Genomic DNA, 19262 nt, shown 5'->3' on the forward strand with positions numbered 1-19262 from the left:
CTCTTTAAGATCCTGTGTTGAATTCTTTGCTGGATCATTTGGCAATTCTGTTTTTAAATTTTTTATTTATTTGGCAGATAAACAGATCTCCCATCTACTGATTCAGTGGCCTCAATAGTCAGTGCTCAGGCAGGCAGGAGCTGGGAACTGAATCCAAGTCTCTCATGTGAGGGGTAGGAACCCAATCCCTGGAGTCATCGCTGCTGCCTCCCAGGGTTGGAATTAGCAGGCAGCTGGAGTCAGGAGCTGGAGCTGGAGCCGGAACCAGGGTCCAGAAGCAGACCAGTCATTCTGATTTGGGATGCAGGTGTCCCAAGCGGCCTCCTAACCACTGTACCAAATGCCCACCCCTGGTGATTCTATTTTTAATAGTTTGAGGAACTGCCGTACTGTTTTCCACGGCTGCTACACCGTTTTGTATTCCCAGTAGCAATGCAGAAGAGTTACAACTTCTTCACATCCTCTTGAACATTTGGCTGATTTTTTGGATAGAGCCATCCTAATGGGTGTGAAGTGATAGCTCATTGCAGTTTTGATTTTGCATTTCCTGATGATTGGTGATGTTAAGCATCTTTCCATGTGCTCACTGATCCCTTTGATATTTCTTTGGAGAAGTGTCTATTTGAGTCCATTGCCCACTTTTTAATTAGGTTTTTGTTGTTGCAGTATAGGAATTATTTGCATATTTTGGATATTAAGTCCTTATATATCACATAGATGATTTACAAATGTATTCTGCCCATTAATGGGTTGCTTTTTCACTGTGTTGATTGCATGCATCTTTTATGCAGCCTTGGATACAAAAGAATTTTGTTACAGTCCAGCATATTTTTTCTTGTTGTCTGTGCCTTCAGTTTCATATTCAAGCAATCATTACCAAATTCAGTGTCATGAAGTGTTTCCCTCCTGATTTCTTCTGAGATTTTTATATGGTTTTATAGTTTCAGGTCTTATCTTTAGGTCTTTGATCCATTTTGAGTTAATTTTTGTCCATAAGAGGTAAGAGTCCAGCTTCATTCTTTTGTATGTGGATATCCTGTGTTCCCCAGAACCATTTGTTGAAAATACTGTCCTTTCTCCATTAAATAGTCTTGACAACTTTCTTGGAAATAATTTGACTTATATAGATAAGGGCTTATTTTTGGAGCCTCTAATCTGTTCTATTGGTCAACATGTCTGTATGCCAGTAGCATACTGTTTTGATTCCTGTGGCTTTGTAATAAGTTTTTTGTTTTTTCTTGTTTTTTTTTTTTTTTTTTTTTTTTTTTTTTTTTTTTTTTTGGATTAGACAGGCAGAGTTAGACAGTGAGAGAGAGACAGAGAGAAAGGTCTTCCTTCCATTGATTCACCCCCTAAATGGTAGCTACGGCCGGCGAACTGCACCCATCTGAAGCCAGGAGCCAGGTACTTCTTCCTGGTCTCCCATGCGGGTGCAGGGCCCAAGGACTTGGGCCATCCTCCATTGCCTTCCCGGGCCACAGCAGAGAGTTGGACTGGAAGAGGAGCAAGCGGGACTAGAACCTGGCACCCATATGGGATGCGGCGCCGCAGGCGGAGGATTAACCAAGTGGATTAAGCAATTATGGCGCTGGGCCCCTGTAATAAGTTTTGAAATTAGGAAATGTGACACCTCCAACTTTGTTCTTTTTTTTTTTAATTTTTTTTTTTTTTTTGACAGGCAGAGTGGACAGTGAGAGAGAGAGAGACAGAGAGAAAGGTCTTCCTTTGCCGTTGGTTTACCCTCCAATGGCAGCTGCGGCCAGTGCGCTGCGGCCGGCGCACCACGCTGATCCAAAGCCAGGAGCCAGGTGCTTCTCCTGGTCTCCCATGGGGTGCAGGGCCCAAGCACTTGAGCCATCCTCCACTGCACTCCCGGGCCATAGCAGACAGCTGGCCTGGAAGAGGGGCAACCGGGACAGAATCCAGTGCCCCGACCGGGACTAGAACCCGGTGTGCCGGCGCCGCAAGGCGGAGGATTAGCCTGTTGAGCCACAACGCCGGCCCCAACTTTGTTCTTTTTTTCAGATTCTTCCTACTATTCCTGGTCCCTTATTTGTTCTACATCTGCAAAAAACACCATTGGGATTTTAATTTGGATTACATTGGATCTCTAGGTCATTTTGGGTAGAATTGGCAACTTAATAACTTTAAGTCTTGCAGACCATGTACATGATATATCTTTCCATTTATTTGTATCTTCGTTAATTTTCTGCTTTTCCAGTATTTCACTTCTAGGTAACACACTATATTTAGCATATATGAGTACTTGCTATATATATCGGAAATTTCTTTTTAGAAAATGCAGCGGTAGGGGGAGGATGAAGAGAGAAACTAAAATAATGCAGACCAATGTGAAAATGTATCATGAACGAAAACTATATTTTTATTTCACCTCGCTGCTCTTGAAGGAAGTACAAACAGGAAGTGAGACTGTGAATCATGGAGAGAGAAGACTTACTGGAAAGAGATGATTTATGGTGATTAAGAAGGTCAGCAAAACTGATGAGTGCTTGGAACAGCTGCCCTGGGCCACTGCAAGCATTGCCAGGGAGCCCCAAGAGCTAGCATGAGGTAACTGAGCATGGCTGGCCTTTCTTAGAGAGACACTAGGCTGCCTCATGCAGGGGAAAGGATGGTAGATATTTGGGGTTTTTTTTTTGGGGGGGGTGTTTCAGCTAAGAGTAAAGATAGGGAAATTGAGGCACAGATGAGAGAATACTAGAGAACTGACCTGGGAGTGCAGAGGGAACAATGGGGTGTCTGACCCTTGAACGACAGGCTGGACCAATGTGAGGAGTGAGGAAGTGGCTCATCCTAGCAACTTTGTTCTAGAAAGCCTCCCAACTTGGGAGGCTAGCGATGGGGTCTGTGCAAATACACACTGATTTCTTAAACCAAATAGTTTGGCTCAGAAGCTGGGTCAACAAAGTGGGCTTGAGATATTTGCTGAATCAAGAGAAGGAGGGTCTGAGAATTCTGAAGGCAGGGTTGCCAAAACCACTGGTCTAGAAACAAAAAGATTCCCCTTGGGCACAGATGGTCTTGGTGGGTGGATTCCAACCAGAATGGGAGGACAGAACTGTCGTGTCTCCCAAGTTGGTTACAACTCATGCTGTAGGCTTAGTCAGCCCCTGGAAGGATGTGTGTCCTGGGTGGAGGAGAGGGCATGTGGAGGGGAAAGGAATCCTGGGAAGTATTCATGGGAGCTTCTCTCTTGCAAAGTGAAAGACAAGCTCATGTAGAACTGCCCTTTTTCTAGATTTTCATACAGCGAAAGCAAAGTGACAGGGCTGAGAAGTGTGTCAGCCCCTCCAGGTCTGGGGCTTTGCCATGGATTGTCCAGCTCTTAAACACACAGATCCAAAATGAGTTCTGTTTGATAGACATATAAATAAACTCTTTCCACTTATTTTAGAATAGCTCATGTCCTCAAAGCATCTTCTTGACTATCTTTCTTCTTGAGGCATTTCAAACTATTGTGATAAAGCTAGAAGCATTAAAGTAGAGTGAAACCTCTTCTGTCTTAGTAATAAAAAGAACTAATTACTCAATTTATTGGGGGCTACTGAAAGCACCTGATCATCCAACCAGCCATCCATCCACCCATCCACCCATCCACCCATCCACCCATCCACCCATCCACCCATCCATCCATCCACCCATCCATCCTCCTATTTAACTCGCAATTTCTATATACATGGTACTATTTGTACTGCCTTGTACATATCAGCTCATTGACTCTTCCTGGCATCCCTATTGAGATAAGTGCAGTCATGAGTTGCTTAACAACAGGGACACATTCTGAGAAATGTGTTGTTACGTGGTTTTGTTACCGGGCACGCATCATCGTGTGTCCTTACATAGCCCTGGATGGTAAAGTTCAGTCACCTGACGTGATCCCCTGATGCCTGATGCTGTTGCTGGTGTAACAGTGCATACTGTGTTACAGTCAACATTTTTCTGAATGAATAGAGGGAGTATACTCTAAGATAACCATAAAAAATGAAGTATCCTAAAGACATAAACCAGTAGCAGAGTCATTAGTTACCATGACAAAGCCTTATGTTGTGTTCATAGTTGCATGTGCTATACTGCTGTAGGACTGGCGGTGCCATCGGTTTGTGGACACCAGCACCACCATACACATGTGATGGCGCCTTGTGCCACGACACGATGTGGGCTGTGGCATCACAGGGAGATAGGAATGTTTCCACCTTGTAATCTTACAGGACTACAGTTGAATATGCAGGCCGTCATTGACCAAAATGTCATCATGTGGTACATGGCTGTGCAAGCGTTGTTATCTGCATTTTCTATGGGAGGCTGAGACACAGAGAGGTTAAGTGACTTTCAGCCAGTAAGCAGTGGAGCCGGGACCAAACCGCCCCAGGCCATATAGCCCGCAGGCAGAGGTCACAAACCAAAGACTGACTGAGACCTGAATGATTGTCGTTAGGAAACCTTCTGCATCTCTCAGGCCAGAGTTGTCTGGGTACAGTCAGGGCACGTACCTGGAAGTTTCCGCTTGGCCAATTGAGGCGTTGTCTTCCTTGACTAAAGCCAGGCGTGTGTCTGTGTGCAGGCGTGTGCGTATTTCTCCGAAACCACAGGGAAGAGCAGACTCAGTTTCTCCAGTGCCCTCCCTCATCCAGCACTCAGCACAGACCACCTTAGGAGCAAACGTGTGGGATTTTTCCCTTGCGCCACACGAGGAAGAGGTTCTGCGGCAGCCCTCAGCTGGGCATCCTCTAAGGCGGTTCCGTCCCAATGCCGTCTCCCAGAAGGAAGTTTCAGAACCTCGGGAGGAGGGCTCGGTCCCCAAGAACAGCCCTCCACGCACATTTCCAAGGCCAGCTGGGAGCCCGACATTACTCCGTTTGTGCATCTGACTGGCCGGTTAATAAATCAGAGTTCCCACATCTCTCCTTTCCATTCGATTAATGTGCAAGATCAGCTTGCAGAATTCAGGGAGAGACTTAACAGAGCTGGTTTATTGTAGAGGATATTGCAGGGGTACCAATGAAGAGCAGATCAGAAAGAGACATGTAAAAAGGACGGGAACAAGGGCATGGGGCCCCGCTCTCCCAGTGGGCATGCTGCCCTCCAAGAACTTGCATGTGTCCAGACACCGTGACGCTCTCCAAACCCTGTCACTCGGAGTTTTTATAGAGTCCTCGTCACTTAGGCATGATGAATTGAATTATTGGCCATTGGTGATCAACTTAACCTTCAGCCCCTCTGGCTCCTTGGAGATCCGGCTGTGGGGTTCAAAGTCTCAAGCTTCTAATCCTGCCTGGGCCTTTCTCCTGAGCGGTCCCCACCCTACAGGTGCTGCCAGATGTCAGCCAGCTCACTCGTACGCCCCTCTGACGGGTTCCCAGGATTTCAAGAGTTGTGTGCCAGGACACAAGAGGGAGGGGATCTATTCCACAATGCACAGCTTCCCTATCTTTCAAGTCAGCAAGGCTTTCAGTCTCATTTTTAGATAGTTTTCACTGAATGCAAAGTAGAAGGAGAGAGCTTGTAGAGTCCCAGCAGAATTACTGGGGCGTTTGCCGCAATTGCAAATTAGCAGGCCTGCGGCGTGGGGACCAGAGAAGTCATCTGACCACAGCTACAGCTGGCTTCCTACATTTATGCATGCAGAGAAGTCAGTGGGTAACACAGGTTCCCAGCACAGACTGGCCCGTCACTCCCTTCAGGTGGCACTGACGCACTTGCAAAATAACTCAGCCTCAACAGACAAAATAATAGAGCCCCTTCCTGTTTAGTGAGTTGCCTTTCTCATGCAGTCTTCTGGGAAAAAAAAATGTTCACTACGAGGTTCGTGCACATTCAAGATTTTTTGGACTGTTTTACTTTGTAGATAGGACAGAGATTCAGCCACTGAATTGGTCTTGGTGGTCGCCAGTAACTCAGTGTTCCTGGCTTTTACAGGTTTTGCCAGGCAGGTGTGTCTGTTTCCATAAAGAAAGCACGCATTCTCCCAGATGCCACCAAGGTATTGAAACAGAGGCAGATAAACTGAGTCCAGAAACACGGAATAATGGCTCTAGGTTCCGGCACGTCCCGACTGTGATACAGCTGCTCAAACTGCCACTAACTCTGGGGTGGCAACGAACCTACGGCGGCACATGAAACAATGAGACTGGTCTAACCAGGGTCGTAACCAGATGCTCGTGATAGGACTCAGGCTCAGCTGGGTGTGAGAGCCTGTGGGGAGAGACGGCTCGGAGCAGATCCACAGTGTGGGAGGAATTTGTAGGCAAGTGAAATTGACCCAGGCCTTGAGGATGGAAAGATTTGAAGGGAAGAAGGAGCACGGGGTGCTTTGGGGACACTTAGAAGAGGCGGATGAAGCAGGTTGGAACAGAAATTTGTGAAGGGCGGTGGTCGTGTATGAACCAAAGTGATGAAACCAGGTCTGCAAACCAGACACCTAGGCAGGTGATTAATGTGCAGACTGGGGGGTGGGGGGAGGGATATTTGAAACTGAGATTGTCAGAGAAAATCCGTCCCCATGGAGGGCCCAAGTTGATCCAGTATGGTGGCCAAGGTAAAGAGACCTTACAAGAGCTCCGATTTGGACGCTACAGGGTCAGCCATCATGATGAGAATAGCATTTTAGAAAGATTGGAGTCAGGATGCTCTACCCCAAGGTTGCAGATCTTTCCCGAAGGTGAGGCTTGAACTGTCTGGAGGAGCTTGGTAAATATTTATCTACCAAGTTGTGTGTTCATTGAATCACAGAGGTTGTGCCAACCGTGGTCACCAGTGCCTCTCTAACCCCTAACACAGAGCTTGGCACTGAATAGGCAGTGGATGCGAAAAACCCAGGCACGGTATTCAGGATAGGTGGGAAGCATGATGCTTTGGAGATAATACAGGCAATAAGAAAATTAAAAACGGGCTGTTCTTATTCACCAGGCAGGCGTGTCATTTAATGATTCTGACTTCAGACCGTGGCTAAACAGCAGAGAATCCATGGGGCGATGCTGGGTGTATTTTAGGGTGTGTGTGAACTGTTTCTGAACCTGGAGCCCAGTGAGACTATTGGAGATTAAAAGCTGCAAGTCAGAGAGGCAGCGCCGGCCTGTTTTCCTGTGCTTCTGCAGGAAGTGCATTTTATAGAAAAGGCAGAGAGGAACTGAGGGGAAACAGAGGGCTGTGGGCTGGGGAATTCACAGCAGCCTGACGAGGCACTCCGGCGCACACTCTGCAGCCGGCCCCTCACGGGCTGGCGCCGCTCCGTGGGACCCTGGAGCCCCTGGGCCAGCCTCTCCCGAGCCCCAGGAGGCTGTGTTGATGAGGACGCTGCCTCCGGCCAGAGTCTAGGATGGTAAGAGGTCCTCGTTCTTTGATTGAGGCACTAATTGACTGTTTGAGTCCCAAACTCGTTCTCTGTGTGTGAGTGACTTACAAATGTCTGTAGGATTCTTTTTAACTTGTTCATGTTTTCGGAGCTTTCATTGTATTCTCTCAAACTCCCCTCTGGATCTTTCCTTCCTCATCAGGACATTTTGTCGGGAGCTTGGCCATTCCTAAGTCTTGGGGCGGCTGTGCGTGCTGGGGGTGGAGAGCTCGCTCTAACATTGTTTGCTGTTTCAGACGGAGGGCAAAAAGCACTCAGCCAGAGTCAGGACAGCGGCAGTGGGAATCTGCCTGTCACACTTCACCCTGTGCTGTCATGGAAGATTCTAGCAGCCCCTGAGAAGTCGGAGGTGGCGTCTCTGTGGGGCCGGCCTCAATAGAGTGTGGCGGTTCTGAGAGCTCTCGTTCTGGGATCTGGGGGTATTTTTAGACGGGGCTTGTTCCTACAGATGAGGAAGTCTAGCAGATGGCCCTTCCGGCTGGTTTCTTTTTTTTTTTACCCCTCCAGCTTTCCACCGACATAGACTGGACCTGCTCTGGCAAGGCTTCTGTGTCTAAGGACAATGGGGGGAAAAGCCATTCTGAAAACTCCAGGCAGCTGTGCAAAGCTGTAACTTGGAGCACGCCGTGCCCGCAGCTCCGCTGTTCCACCCCGGTCCCCAGTGGCTGTGTCATCTGCAGTGGGAGCCTGGGCAGGCACAAGCCATTTCTCCCACTGCATGAGCTGAGACCCCCACAGGGGCCACTCTCCCACTGCAGCCGATCGGGTCGCCCACCCGTCAGAGCAAAGACTAGGGTCTGGGTGTTTTGCGCTCTGAAGCCACTTCCTTAAATCACATTAAGCCGGATCTCATTTGATAAAGACGGGGTTTGCACCAGTTTTACGAACGAGGACTCAGATTGTTGGGAATGAAGGCCAAGTGCCCTGTGAAGAATTTGAGTCTGGCGCTCGTGTGGTCACCTGGCGGGAGCTCTGAGCCAGCAGCACATTAGGCTCTGCAAGTCGCCGTGGGAAGAAGAGGAAAGCCCTTGCCTGGGAGTCTCATGCAAGGCTGTCGCACCCAGAGACTGCAGATGGGAAAACAACTTGATTGTGAAGTCTCCGCTTTGATGACAAGCTTCCCTTTCATTTTCGAAATTTGATGTGGTTTTGCTCCTTCCCTGATTAAAGTGGCAATGCCCGAAGAATGCAGACGGCACAGGTTTCCAGGGCGGGAGCTGTTTGATGCAGCTCAGCTGGAAGAGTCATCACTCCCAGGAGTTTACCTTGAAGAAGAAGGCTCGCCCCAGTGTGTGTGTGTGTGTGTGTGTGTGTGAGAAAGCATGGTCTTCCCCAGCGACACCTGAGCATTCCTGATGCCTCCCGGGCTTTCCTCACCTGGTGGTGACCAGGGCTTCCTTAAACTTGTCCAGTAGACAAACAGCAGTTGTATCCCCAGTAGCCATGAAAATCCCACTGTGGCCTGGAAACTAAGATCTGCTGAGTTCTACATTCAGGGGCTCCCCCCACGCCCACACACACACATAGAACTTCTCTGGTAATCACAGATCCAGGCTGATTCTGTTTGAGGACACTTGGACCCTTGTCTTCAAAGCTGTGGCTTTGCCCTTACTCTGCCTAGGTTTGGAAAACTCAGCTGCAAGCTCTCAGAAGCACCTTTCCCATCCCAGGCTGTGGAAAGCCCTCCCTGAGGCTGCCTGTCCCACCGGGGGACCTGGTGGGAATCCTGTGGCGTCATCCTAGGGGTCCTGGCCTCTCAGAGGCTCAGGAGCCCGTCTTGGGCCACCCCTGGGCCCCTTCAGGTCTTCCTGATCTTCTCGCCTGCTAGGAATGGTCATTTTCCATTTGTCAGATATTCCAAGAACACAGTGAAATTCAATGAATAAGTGAACTGACATTCTGGGGTCTCCCGCTAAGATTTTTAAAATATTAGCATTTTGCCATTTGTTTTCGAAAGCTTGTAAAAGTAAATATTACTGATACATGGAAGATTCCTCCCTATCTGATTCTGTTTCTGTTGAGCAAGGCTGTTATAGATCAGGAGTCAGTAACTCGTGACCCAGCCAGCTAGCTGTTTATCTGCGTTTGTAAATACAGAGGTTTTTTTTAAAAGGTTTATTTGAAAGCCAGAATTAGAGAGCCATCCATCCACTGGCTCCCTCCTACTGCAAGCACATTTCCTAATGATTTAAGTCTTACAACATCTAGACAGTGATACTGAAATAGAACGTGCATCTGAGGGTTAAGAATGAAGAGAGAGGCGTGGTTTTTTTTTTTCATTTAATGAATGCATTTTTACATAGATACAACTTTAGGAATACAGTGGTTCTTGCCTCCATGCCCCCAATCCCGCTCCCATCCCACCTCCCATTCCCTCTCCCATCTCCTTCTTCATTATGGATCATTCTTAGTATGACTTTATATACAGAGGACCCACTCTATGCTAATCATAGATTTCAACAATTGAGGCATGTTTTCTCAAGAGCACTCTCCGAGGATGGCGCTGTGTCACAGCAGGTTAAGCTTCTGGCTCCTGGCTTCAAATTGACTCAGCTCCGGCTGTTGCGGCCATCTGGGGAGTGAGCCAGCAGATGGAAGACCTCTCTGTCTCTGCCTCTCTCAGTAACTCTGTCTTTCAAATAAATAAAAATAAATCTTTAAAAAATTTAAATAGTATTTTCCTTAATTCCTTTTGAAGTCATGGCAAGAAAGTACCAGGCAAGTAAAGAAATCTGACGTTTTTAGCCCTGATTTGTCATTCACTTGCCCTGGGATCCTGCAGAAACTACTTAATCGATGCATGTGCATTGGCTCGTATGGTTCTGTTTAGGGTTTCCTTTGTAGAGATGCTACATGGAATGTGATTGACAACATGTGTCTTGGGAGATGGGCTCAGAGTATGAGGGGAGTTCCTTCCGAACCAGAGCTTTGTGCCTGGCCAGGTTTCATGGACTCACTTCTCACCACAGCCAGAAAGTCTCCCATGTTGCATGCACCTAAGATGTCCGAGAGTCCCTCTGCTCCCTCCCTTAAACCATCTCTTTTAATTTTCTTTCTTTCTTTTTTTTTTTTTTGGACAGGCAGAGTGGATAGTGAGAGAGAGACAGAGAGAAAGGTCTTCCTTTGCCGTTGGTTCACCCTCCAATGGCCGCCGCGGTAGGCGCGCTGCGGCCGGCGCACCACGCTGATCTGATGGCAGGAGCCAGGTGCTTCTTCTGGTCTCCCATGGGGTGCAGGGCCCAAGGACTTGGGCCATCCTCCACTGCACTCCCTGGCCACAGCAGAGAGCTGGCCTGGAAGAGGGGCAACCGGGAACTAGAACTAGTGAGCCACGGCGCCGGCCCATCTCTTTTAATTTTCTAAAAAATTGATTGACTTGAGAAACTGAGGATCCAGAGGAAGAGAGAGAGGGAGAGATTGAACTTCCATTTGCTGGTTCATTCTACAAATGCTGGAGCCCAGAACTCAGTCCGGGTCTCCCAGGTGGGTGACAGGGACCCCACTACTTGAGCCATCACTTGCTACCTCTCAGGGTGTGGAATCGGAAGCAGAATGGAGACAGGAACCCTGGCACGCCAGTGTGGGGTTCAGACGTGCCAAGTAGCTTCTTGACCATTACACCAAATGTCCTCCCCTCTCTGCCTCACTAATGTGAAAGCACTCGCTGGCATTAGCCAGGTTTCAAGAACATAGTAGCTTCCTGATCTCTTGGCTTTGGTTTTGAATGGAAACCCAACCAACTGTTTTTCTTGTTTGTCCCTACATTTTCCAGGCACCTTTTAAAAATGAACAAGAGCAGCTCTGACTTGGAGAAAGTGAGCCAGGGCTCTGCAGAGAGTCTCAGCCCGTCCTTCAGGGGCGTCCAGGTCAGCTTCACCACCGGCTCCACCGACAGCCTGGCCTCGGACTCCAGGACTGCCAGCGATGGAGGTAAGGGGCTGGACCTGGATGCAGAGGCTCAGGTTTTCCTGAATGTGCAAGGCCGGCCCTGGGTTGATAGGCAGGATGTGGGAGCTCTGAGCAAGGGTCCAGCTTTCACTACGCGGTAGACTACCGAGGAGCAGCTGAAGTTAATCCCTGGTTGAATGTGTGGCAGGCCACCCATCGCCGTCGTGATGATAGGGACTCCTTGGGTAATGAGCCATCTCTGTACAGGATATAGATGGCTTTCCGTTTCTGTCCACAGTGGTTCTGAGCGGGTAGGAAGCACGCCAACACCAGGTTCTGTTGCTCAAGCACGTGCACACACATGCACACACATACACGGACACAACAGGTGCTTCCTGGAGGGTTTATTGGATGAAACATGGAGCCTTCACCAGGCTGCTCTGTGTGCCCAGTTTCTAGTTTAAGCTCCAAGGTATTGAAAAAGGAATCCTGCTGTTTCGGGAATCCTGGCGTGGCTGGAAGCACTCCGCCTGTTGGTATTCATTCCTCGTGTGTGCCCTCGCCTGTGTCTCAGACGTGGGTTAGTGCATTGGGCTGAGGTGTGGGCCGGCAGGACCTCCCCGCCTCCATTGTGAATCTGCTGTCAGGGACACCCTTCTGTCTCGAAGGTGGGTACCAGCTCAGACTCAAGCGTGTGTGCTGAGTCGGTCCCTGGCGTGTTCTCATTGGAAGCCTCTGATGGCCCTCAGTTAAAAACAGGAAATATCTCAGCCTTGATTTGGGAAGAATGTGGCACAAAAGGATTTTCTTTTTCTGCAGAGTTTTCCGGACTCCTATCATCTTCCTTTTCCCATCCCATTGTGCAAAAAACCTCACAAGACAGATTATCCCAGAACGGGCTGGCCGTCTGCACCCTCAGTCCCTGGGCTGGTCAGTGTGGTCGGCTCTGAGCCCCTGTCTGAGGGATCACAGAGTTCTGCTGTGGATCTCTCTGCCAACCCCCAGCCCACTCGTGTTGATGAAAATGGGGCTCATTTGCTTCACCACTTGCTTCTGAGAGCCCATCAGTGATATCTGCTCTTGGGGCAGCCAGGAATGATGGGATTAAGGCACAGGCCACACCCGGGGGTGGGAGAAGAAAGAAATCAGGCTGCCCAGGGCGAAAGTGTTGGTAAAGGCTTCTGGAGGAGAAAGAAACCAATGAGCGCCCGTGGAAAGTTCAGGGAAGGCTCCTTGAGAAAGTGGGACCTGAGCTCCTGTCTGCTGCGTGGTTAGAGGTAGGGAGGGAGCTGGGAGGAGGAGAGAGGTCTCCGGATTAAAGAAACAGGCATGGGAGATAGGATACCATCCAGTGACAGCCAGCAAGGGGAGAATGGGACAGCAGGGGTCGGATCGCACAAGGGTCTGGACATCAGTTTGCAACAGACAGGGAGTAGGGAGCTGCTGAGGCTTCTGGGTACAGTGGTGACACCCTCCTTAGTTTCTCATGTTCCCTTCTGAACGGCATGGATTACAGTGAATATGTTTTCATGGTCGGTTCTTTATCGTGAGTCAGCTTTTCACTGGAAATGCACTTCCACTTTCAGACTCCACAGGCAAGCGGCTGGCCTGGTGCTGCCAGTTAAGAGGCGTACATCCCACATCTGGTTAATAACCGACTCCAGCTTCCTGCTCCGGCACCTCCTGGGAGGCAGCCCGTGGTGGCTCACTGGGCTCCTGCCGTCCACCTGGGAGACAGATTGTCTTCCTGCTCCTGGCTTCCGTGCCTGCCCAACACCCGCCTACCAACCCCAGCCATTGCAGGCATTTGGGGAGTGAACCAGTGGATGCTACTGCACTCTCTCTCTCTCAACCCCACCCTTCCCCTGTTTTAAATCTCTTAAACATGACCCTAGGGAACAAGCAAAGCCACTGGTGGTCTAAGAGGAACACTTTGCTTCAGCTTGCCACCACTGAGCAAGGCTGCCTGGTTTAGATCTGTCAATCAACAGCTACCTTTCAGTCCCAGTCCTTGTATCTCACAGCGGAGACACTTGCCCACCACAACTTTCGTTATTATTTTGCATCTACTACCGAAGCCGAGACAGTGGATGAGCATAGGAAAAGTCAAATCAGCTCAAGCTGCAGTTCTTGGAAACTGGAATGGTTTCTCTAATAAATTAAGCCAGAGGGTACTGTCCATCAGGCTCTGCATTTATTTTGTCAGTAAGAATTCACCAATGTAATTGATTAAAAAAAAAAAAAAAAAAAAAAAAAAAAAAAAAAAAACAGAGTAGCTGGCCTGAGTGAGTTGAAAGAAAAGTCATTCCAGGGATATCGTAATTGTAATTTGTGTAAACTTCTTGGAAATTTATCAGGGTTGGTGGTTAAAGTTAGTCATTTAAAATTTAAAACCAAGGCCGGCGCCGTGGCTTAACAGGCTAATCCTCCGCCTGCGGCGCCGGCACACCGGGTTCTAGTCCCAGTTGGGGCGCCGGATTCTGTCCTTCCAGGCCAGCTCTCTGCTATGGCCCGGGAAGGCAGTGGAAGATGGCCCAAGTCCTTGGGCCCTGCACCCACATGGGAGACCAGGAGAAGCTCCTGGCTCCTGGCTTCGGATCAGCATGATCCGCCGGCCGCAGCGGCCATTGGAGGGTGAACCAATGGCAAAAAGGAAGACCCTTCTCTCTGTCTCTCTCTCTCACTATCCACTCTGCCTGTCAAAAAATAAAAATAAAAAAATAAAATTTAAAACCAAAAAGAAAAGTTTTAAATTTTATAGGAATGACATACTTGAAATCTGTAACTTTGTTATATTTTTACCAGTTTATCTGAAATTCATGGTAAGAAAATGCCATCTTTATATCAATGCTAATTTCACGTCTTAGTACCTGTGTTGGCTTCCGAACCATTCGTCCCTTGATCAGTGAGCTGGCTCAGTGCGAGGTCACATCCGTGAAAGCAGTTGTTTGGTGCACGCTTGATTTGAGAGGGCCAGGCTGCCGTGTCAGGATAGATCCGTGGGGGCCCCAGGCAGGGTTGTTTGTAGTGAGCGGAGAGGTGGACACGAGAGGGAGACGATGGGCGAGGTGGTCATGAGAAGACTGGCGCCGTAAGTGGTTACTGTGAAACATGCAGCCCCGTGTCGCGGTAAGCTCATTTCCCTCTTGGATCTGGGATAACATTAGAATTCAGTTCAGCAGTTCCCCAACCATCTGTGGCGCCAGGAGATTAGAGGAGGGAAGAGAGTTCATTGTCAGGCTCAACCGCTGGCACAGCAGCAGCAGGTCAGAGGTCTAACTGTACAGATCTCACCTGCATGTACGTACCAGCACGGCGTGATGTCCGTAGCTAGCTAACCAGACATGGGGGAAATTGGGGAACTCTCTTGACAGTAGTCCCCCTGTTGTTCTCAAAAATAATATCAGGCAGACTTTTGAAAATACTTGCATTAACTTGATCATTCATTTGACAGCTGTTTGTTGAATGCCAGCTATGTGCTGGGCACAAGTGTAGATGCTGAAGTTCGAGCTGTGCAAAGAAGTGCCCGGTCCCTTGTTTCCTGGACTTGCACTCTGGTGGGAGAGTGGACAGGAAGGAAGATAAAGGATAAAGTAGCTAGTGTGTCCCGTGGCACCTAGCGCTATGGGGAAGAATCAGGGCGGGAAGTGGGCAGGCAGGGCTGGGTGGTTCATCAACAGGAGACACCGGGAGCCCACCCAGATCAGATGTCAGTCATGGTGAGTGACAGACCAGCCTTCCTCAAACATGCGCCCCACTCAGCCTGCTACCGAGACTGTTTCTATCTCTATCTCTATCTCTATCTCTATCTCTTTCTCTATCTCTGTCTCTCTATCTCCATCTCTATCTCTGTGAAATATTTTTTAAAATATGTTCCTGCTAAAGGCATCTGAAACTCTACTAAATGTAGTGTCTTTTCCAACTATTAAACAGACCTTTTAAAATTCATTTTATTTATTTGAAAGGCAGAGAGAGAGAAAAAGATCGATCTTCCATCCATTGGTTTACTCCTCAAATGGCTGCAGGAGTTGAGACTGGGCTGGGCCACATCTGGGAGCCTGGAATTCCATCTGGGTTTCCCACTGCTCACAGTTCCAGAGCCCCATTTGGCCGTGGCGTGGTGTCCAGCTATCTGGAGCCTGCTGGCCATGCCATGTGGGCGTCTGTTTGTTTGCATGGGCATTGCATTCCTTCTGGTCTGGTCTTGATTGATGACACGGTCTGGAGAGACTGCTCACCAATGCCGCGCTTCCCGGCCCATCATAAAACGCTAATGACAGGCTTCCAGTTCCGGCCCTGGTATCTTCCTGAAGAAGCAGGCCTTGCTTGTGAAGGAACACTTCTCTGTCTGTCCTTTTCCCATTTAACCCTGTTCAGATCTGATTCTGGAACCAAGGCCGAGGTCACGTGGTCTTCCCTGGAAGGACAAAGTGCCGCGAGAAGCCAGAGCATCCCCTGCCTGCCTCCACAGCTCTGGTCGGGAGAAACCTCTGTGACTGCCACTTCCCTGTGGCACCGGCCAGGTGCCTGTGCAGATGGCTTCAGCCATCTCACCTCTAACACGAAGAGATGGAACTAGCACACATGGCAGGGCTGGGTTTTTTTTTCCGTCTGCTTTCCCGCAGTTAGTAGATGCTCAAGAAATACCAACTAACGAATGGAAAAATCTGTAGCCATTTCCAGCCATGCAACCTACTTTCCTCATTAAAGAGCTGACGCACAGAATAACCCGAGTTTATGGAGCAAAAGACAATTGAATTTGCGCTGCCTTACTCAGAGCTGGAGATGAGTCGGACAGAGCTCAGGGCAACTCACCTGGGACTCCGGCCCTGGCCTCGAGGTTTGCACCGGCCCAGCTGCTGCCGGACAGCAGAGCTGTGCTCAGAGCAAACCGAGCGCCGCTCGTTCACCGGGCTCAAAACAGGACTGACCACTTCCTCTGTGAGCCCAGCGCTCATTTTGTCTGCAGAAAACAATGAAAGTACCTATTAAAAGCCAGCGAGGAGACAGGTCTGTGTCACAAGGAAGACCTCAGAGGGCCACATGTGAACTTTTGGCCTGCATTTCTGCCAGGCTCCCACTGTTCTCCCGGCCACTGAATCCTCCTCTCTTCTCTGCCTTCTAAATGTGACGCCACACCAATCTGCCTTCCCCTCAGTCTTTGTGCTTACTTATTCATGAGTTATTTGGTTGTTTTGAAAGGCAGAAAGAGAGAGGAGGAGAAAAAGAGACAGGCAGACAGAGGTCTCCCATCTGCTGGTTCACTCCTCACATGCCTGCAGTAGTCCAGGCAGAAGCCCAGGAGCCCGGAATTCAGTCCAAGTCTCCCATGTGGCTGGCATGGGCCTTGCCACTTAAGCCAGAGGTCGGGAGCATCTAGCCCACAGGCTAGATAAGACTCTCGGAATTGTTTGATCCATCCCTACCAGGACAACGCAGGAGGGACTCAAAATTCAGTAAGTCTATAGCAGGCTGGTGTTTAAGTTGACAGCTTTGTGTGGCCCGGGCATTGTGTTAAATTATCCAGTTGGCAGCCCCTGGCAGAAAGAAGTTTCCCCAGCCCTGAGCCCTAATCCGTCACCTGCCGCCTCCCTTCCAGCAGGAAGCCGGGGGCACCTGATGTGGATGCCGTGGGGTCTCAAGCAGACTTTTAACTGCTGCCCCACACGCTCGCCCCGCGCCCGGCCCCGCTCCCAGCTGCTCTTTGCACTGTCCCACCCCGAGCACCACGCATGTGTGGAGTTTTAGAAGCACTTGTCAGCCGGCGCCATGGCTCACTAGGCTAATCCTCCACCTTACGGCGCCGGCACCCCGGGTTCTAGTCCCAGTCGGGGCGCCGGATTCTGTCCCGGTTGCTCCTCTTCCAGGCCAGCTCTCTGCTGTGGCCCGGGAGTGCAGTGGAGGATGGCCCAAGTGCTTGGGCCCTGCACCCGCATGGGAGACCAGGAGAAGCACCTGGCTCCTGCCTTCGGATCAGCACAATGCGCCGGCCGCAGCGGCCATTGGAGGATGAACCAACGGTAAAGGAAGACCTTTCTCTCTGTCTCTCTCACTATCCACTCTGCCTGTCAAAAATAAAAATAAAAAAAAAGAAGCACTGTCCTTCTCTGCAGTGCAGACGCTGTGCTCTGTGGTCAGCTACTTCCGCTACATGCAGAATCGGATGTTGGAAGGAAATTTTAGAAACTAGGTTTGGAGCCTTCTGGCCATTTGTATGCAAAATTGAAAAAAAAAAAAAAAAAAGATAAAAAAGCCTCCAATGATGTAACTGTGATGTAGGCAAAGTTCCCAGAAAAGTGTTTTCCATTCTTACTCCTTTCGTACCCTAGCTGTAAGCCAGAACCTGGAGATGGTGCATAAAACCTAGAGACCAGCCTAAATCACTTTATAATTGACTTTTTTTCACATCCCATTGCGTCTTGAGTCCTGAGAATAAGGACTTAGCCAAAGTCAGTCCGGACTTTTTAGGCAGGCTTTTTCTGGACCAGTGGTTTGCCTGTGAATTTCGAAGCTATTTTAGGTGTCAAAGCATATTTTTTCCTTCTTCTCTCTAAATGCAGGGTGTGGCTGCTGCCGCAAATAGTAAGAATGGAGTTGCTGTGTGGCCCTAAGCCATGTCATGGAGAAGTGGCTCCCCCAGTAAGAGTGGAGAAAGTGACAGTCGCAGTGGGTCTGTACCAGGGCTCCCCGGCCCCACGGAAGGCTGCTACTGCTTGTTACCCGGGGAAGGCATGAGTTCCATCTAGAATGGCCACATGTTAGCGTCTGTCTCCAGGCGGTCCCACAAATAGCAGCACGTGGGAAGTGACAGGGTCCTGCGTGCTCCCGGGGTGAGTGATGGCCTTCTCATCCGTCTCCCTCCCGGACCTGCAGAGCCTTCAAGGTCTGGAAGTTCAGAAGGGTGCCTCGGGTTGGAAGGTAGCGTCTGTCACAGAAATAGGCACTTTCTTGAAATACAAAAATCATACCCTGACGGTCCTTCAGAAAGTTCACTGGGGGCCGGCGTCGCGCTGCAGCAGGTGAAGCCGCCATTGGCAATGCCGGCATCCCAGATTGGAATGCAGGTTCGAGTCCCGGTTTGAGTCCCGGATGCTCTGCTTCACACACAGCTCCCTGCTGAGGTGCCTGGGAAAGCCGCAGATGACGGCCTCTGTACTTAGGCTCCGCCACCCACATGGGTGGCCTGGATGGAGTTCCTGACTCCTGGCTTTGGCCTCATCCAAGGCTGCCCATTGCGGCTGTTCGGAGAGTAAACCAGCAAATGGAGTATTGCTTTCTTTGTCTCTTTCTCTCTGTCACTCTGCCTTTCAAATAAATAAATCTTTTTTTAAAGTCCATGGAAAATTGAATTTAAAAAATAAGTTTATTTTAGTCAAGAAAAATTGAAATCCATGTGTAGTTTTTTTGTAGCGTGCATTTTGCATGAACTGATGGCCACGACACATGTAAACTCACAGTGCAGGTGGGCCTCAGCCCCCTGATAAAATTTGTGCAACTACTGGCTTCTGCTTCTGTGTTCTCTCATGCAGTGTTGTCTGCTGTCCTCTGATGAGGGTGTGCTTGCCTGGTGACTGCTGGTTCACCAACTTACAGCATGTAAGAAATACAGAATGAACTAGCCCACGTGCTAATACTGCAAGCCAGGCCTCCCTCCTAAAACCTAGGACCCCTTGCCACAGGGACCCAAGTAGTCACAGGTTTAGATCTGCCCCAAGTCACTGACACACACAGCGCCCGCAGGGAAGCAAGAGAGCACAGCACTGGGGAAGGAGACTCGCTTCCTTCCGGCTATAAGAACCCAGTTGGCTTTGTGTGCTGGGCCCCACTGTCCGGTCCCACAACAGCCTCTTCCTTCTCCTTGGTCATCCAGGGATGAGAGGTGTTACAGGTTACGTAGGGCTCCTCTCGTCCCTCACAGATCCGGCAGCCTGTGGCTAGGCTTGGAGAGAGCCCCACTGAGATAAGAGAGCCGGCTCCTGGAGCGGTTTTATTCTAGGGTCAG

At 49.6% G+C, this 19262-nt stretch overlaps 1 protein-coding gene across 1 annotated transcript in view; it reads left to right on the forward strand.

The window, feature by feature from the left end:
- Positions 1-19262, forward strand: part of PRAG1 (PEAK1 related, kinase-activating pseudokinase 1) — a 53584-nt gene that overhangs the window by 20042 nt on the left and 14280 nt on the right. The window contains exon 4 of the mRNA XM_062213522.1: positions 11145-11302. Within this exon, the coding sequence (XP_062069506.1) occupies positions 11145-11302 (158 nt within the window). The remainder of the gene's footprint in view (positions 1-11144; positions 11303-19262) is intronic.

The sequence above is a fragment of the Lepus europaeus genome, chromosome 16 (assembly GCF_033115175.1).
Source record: "Lepus europaeus isolate LE1 chromosome 16, mLepTim1.pri, whole genome shotgun sequence".
Taxonomy (NCBI): Eukaryota; Metazoa; Chordata; class Mammalia; order Lagomorpha; family Leporidae; genus Lepus; species Lepus europaeus.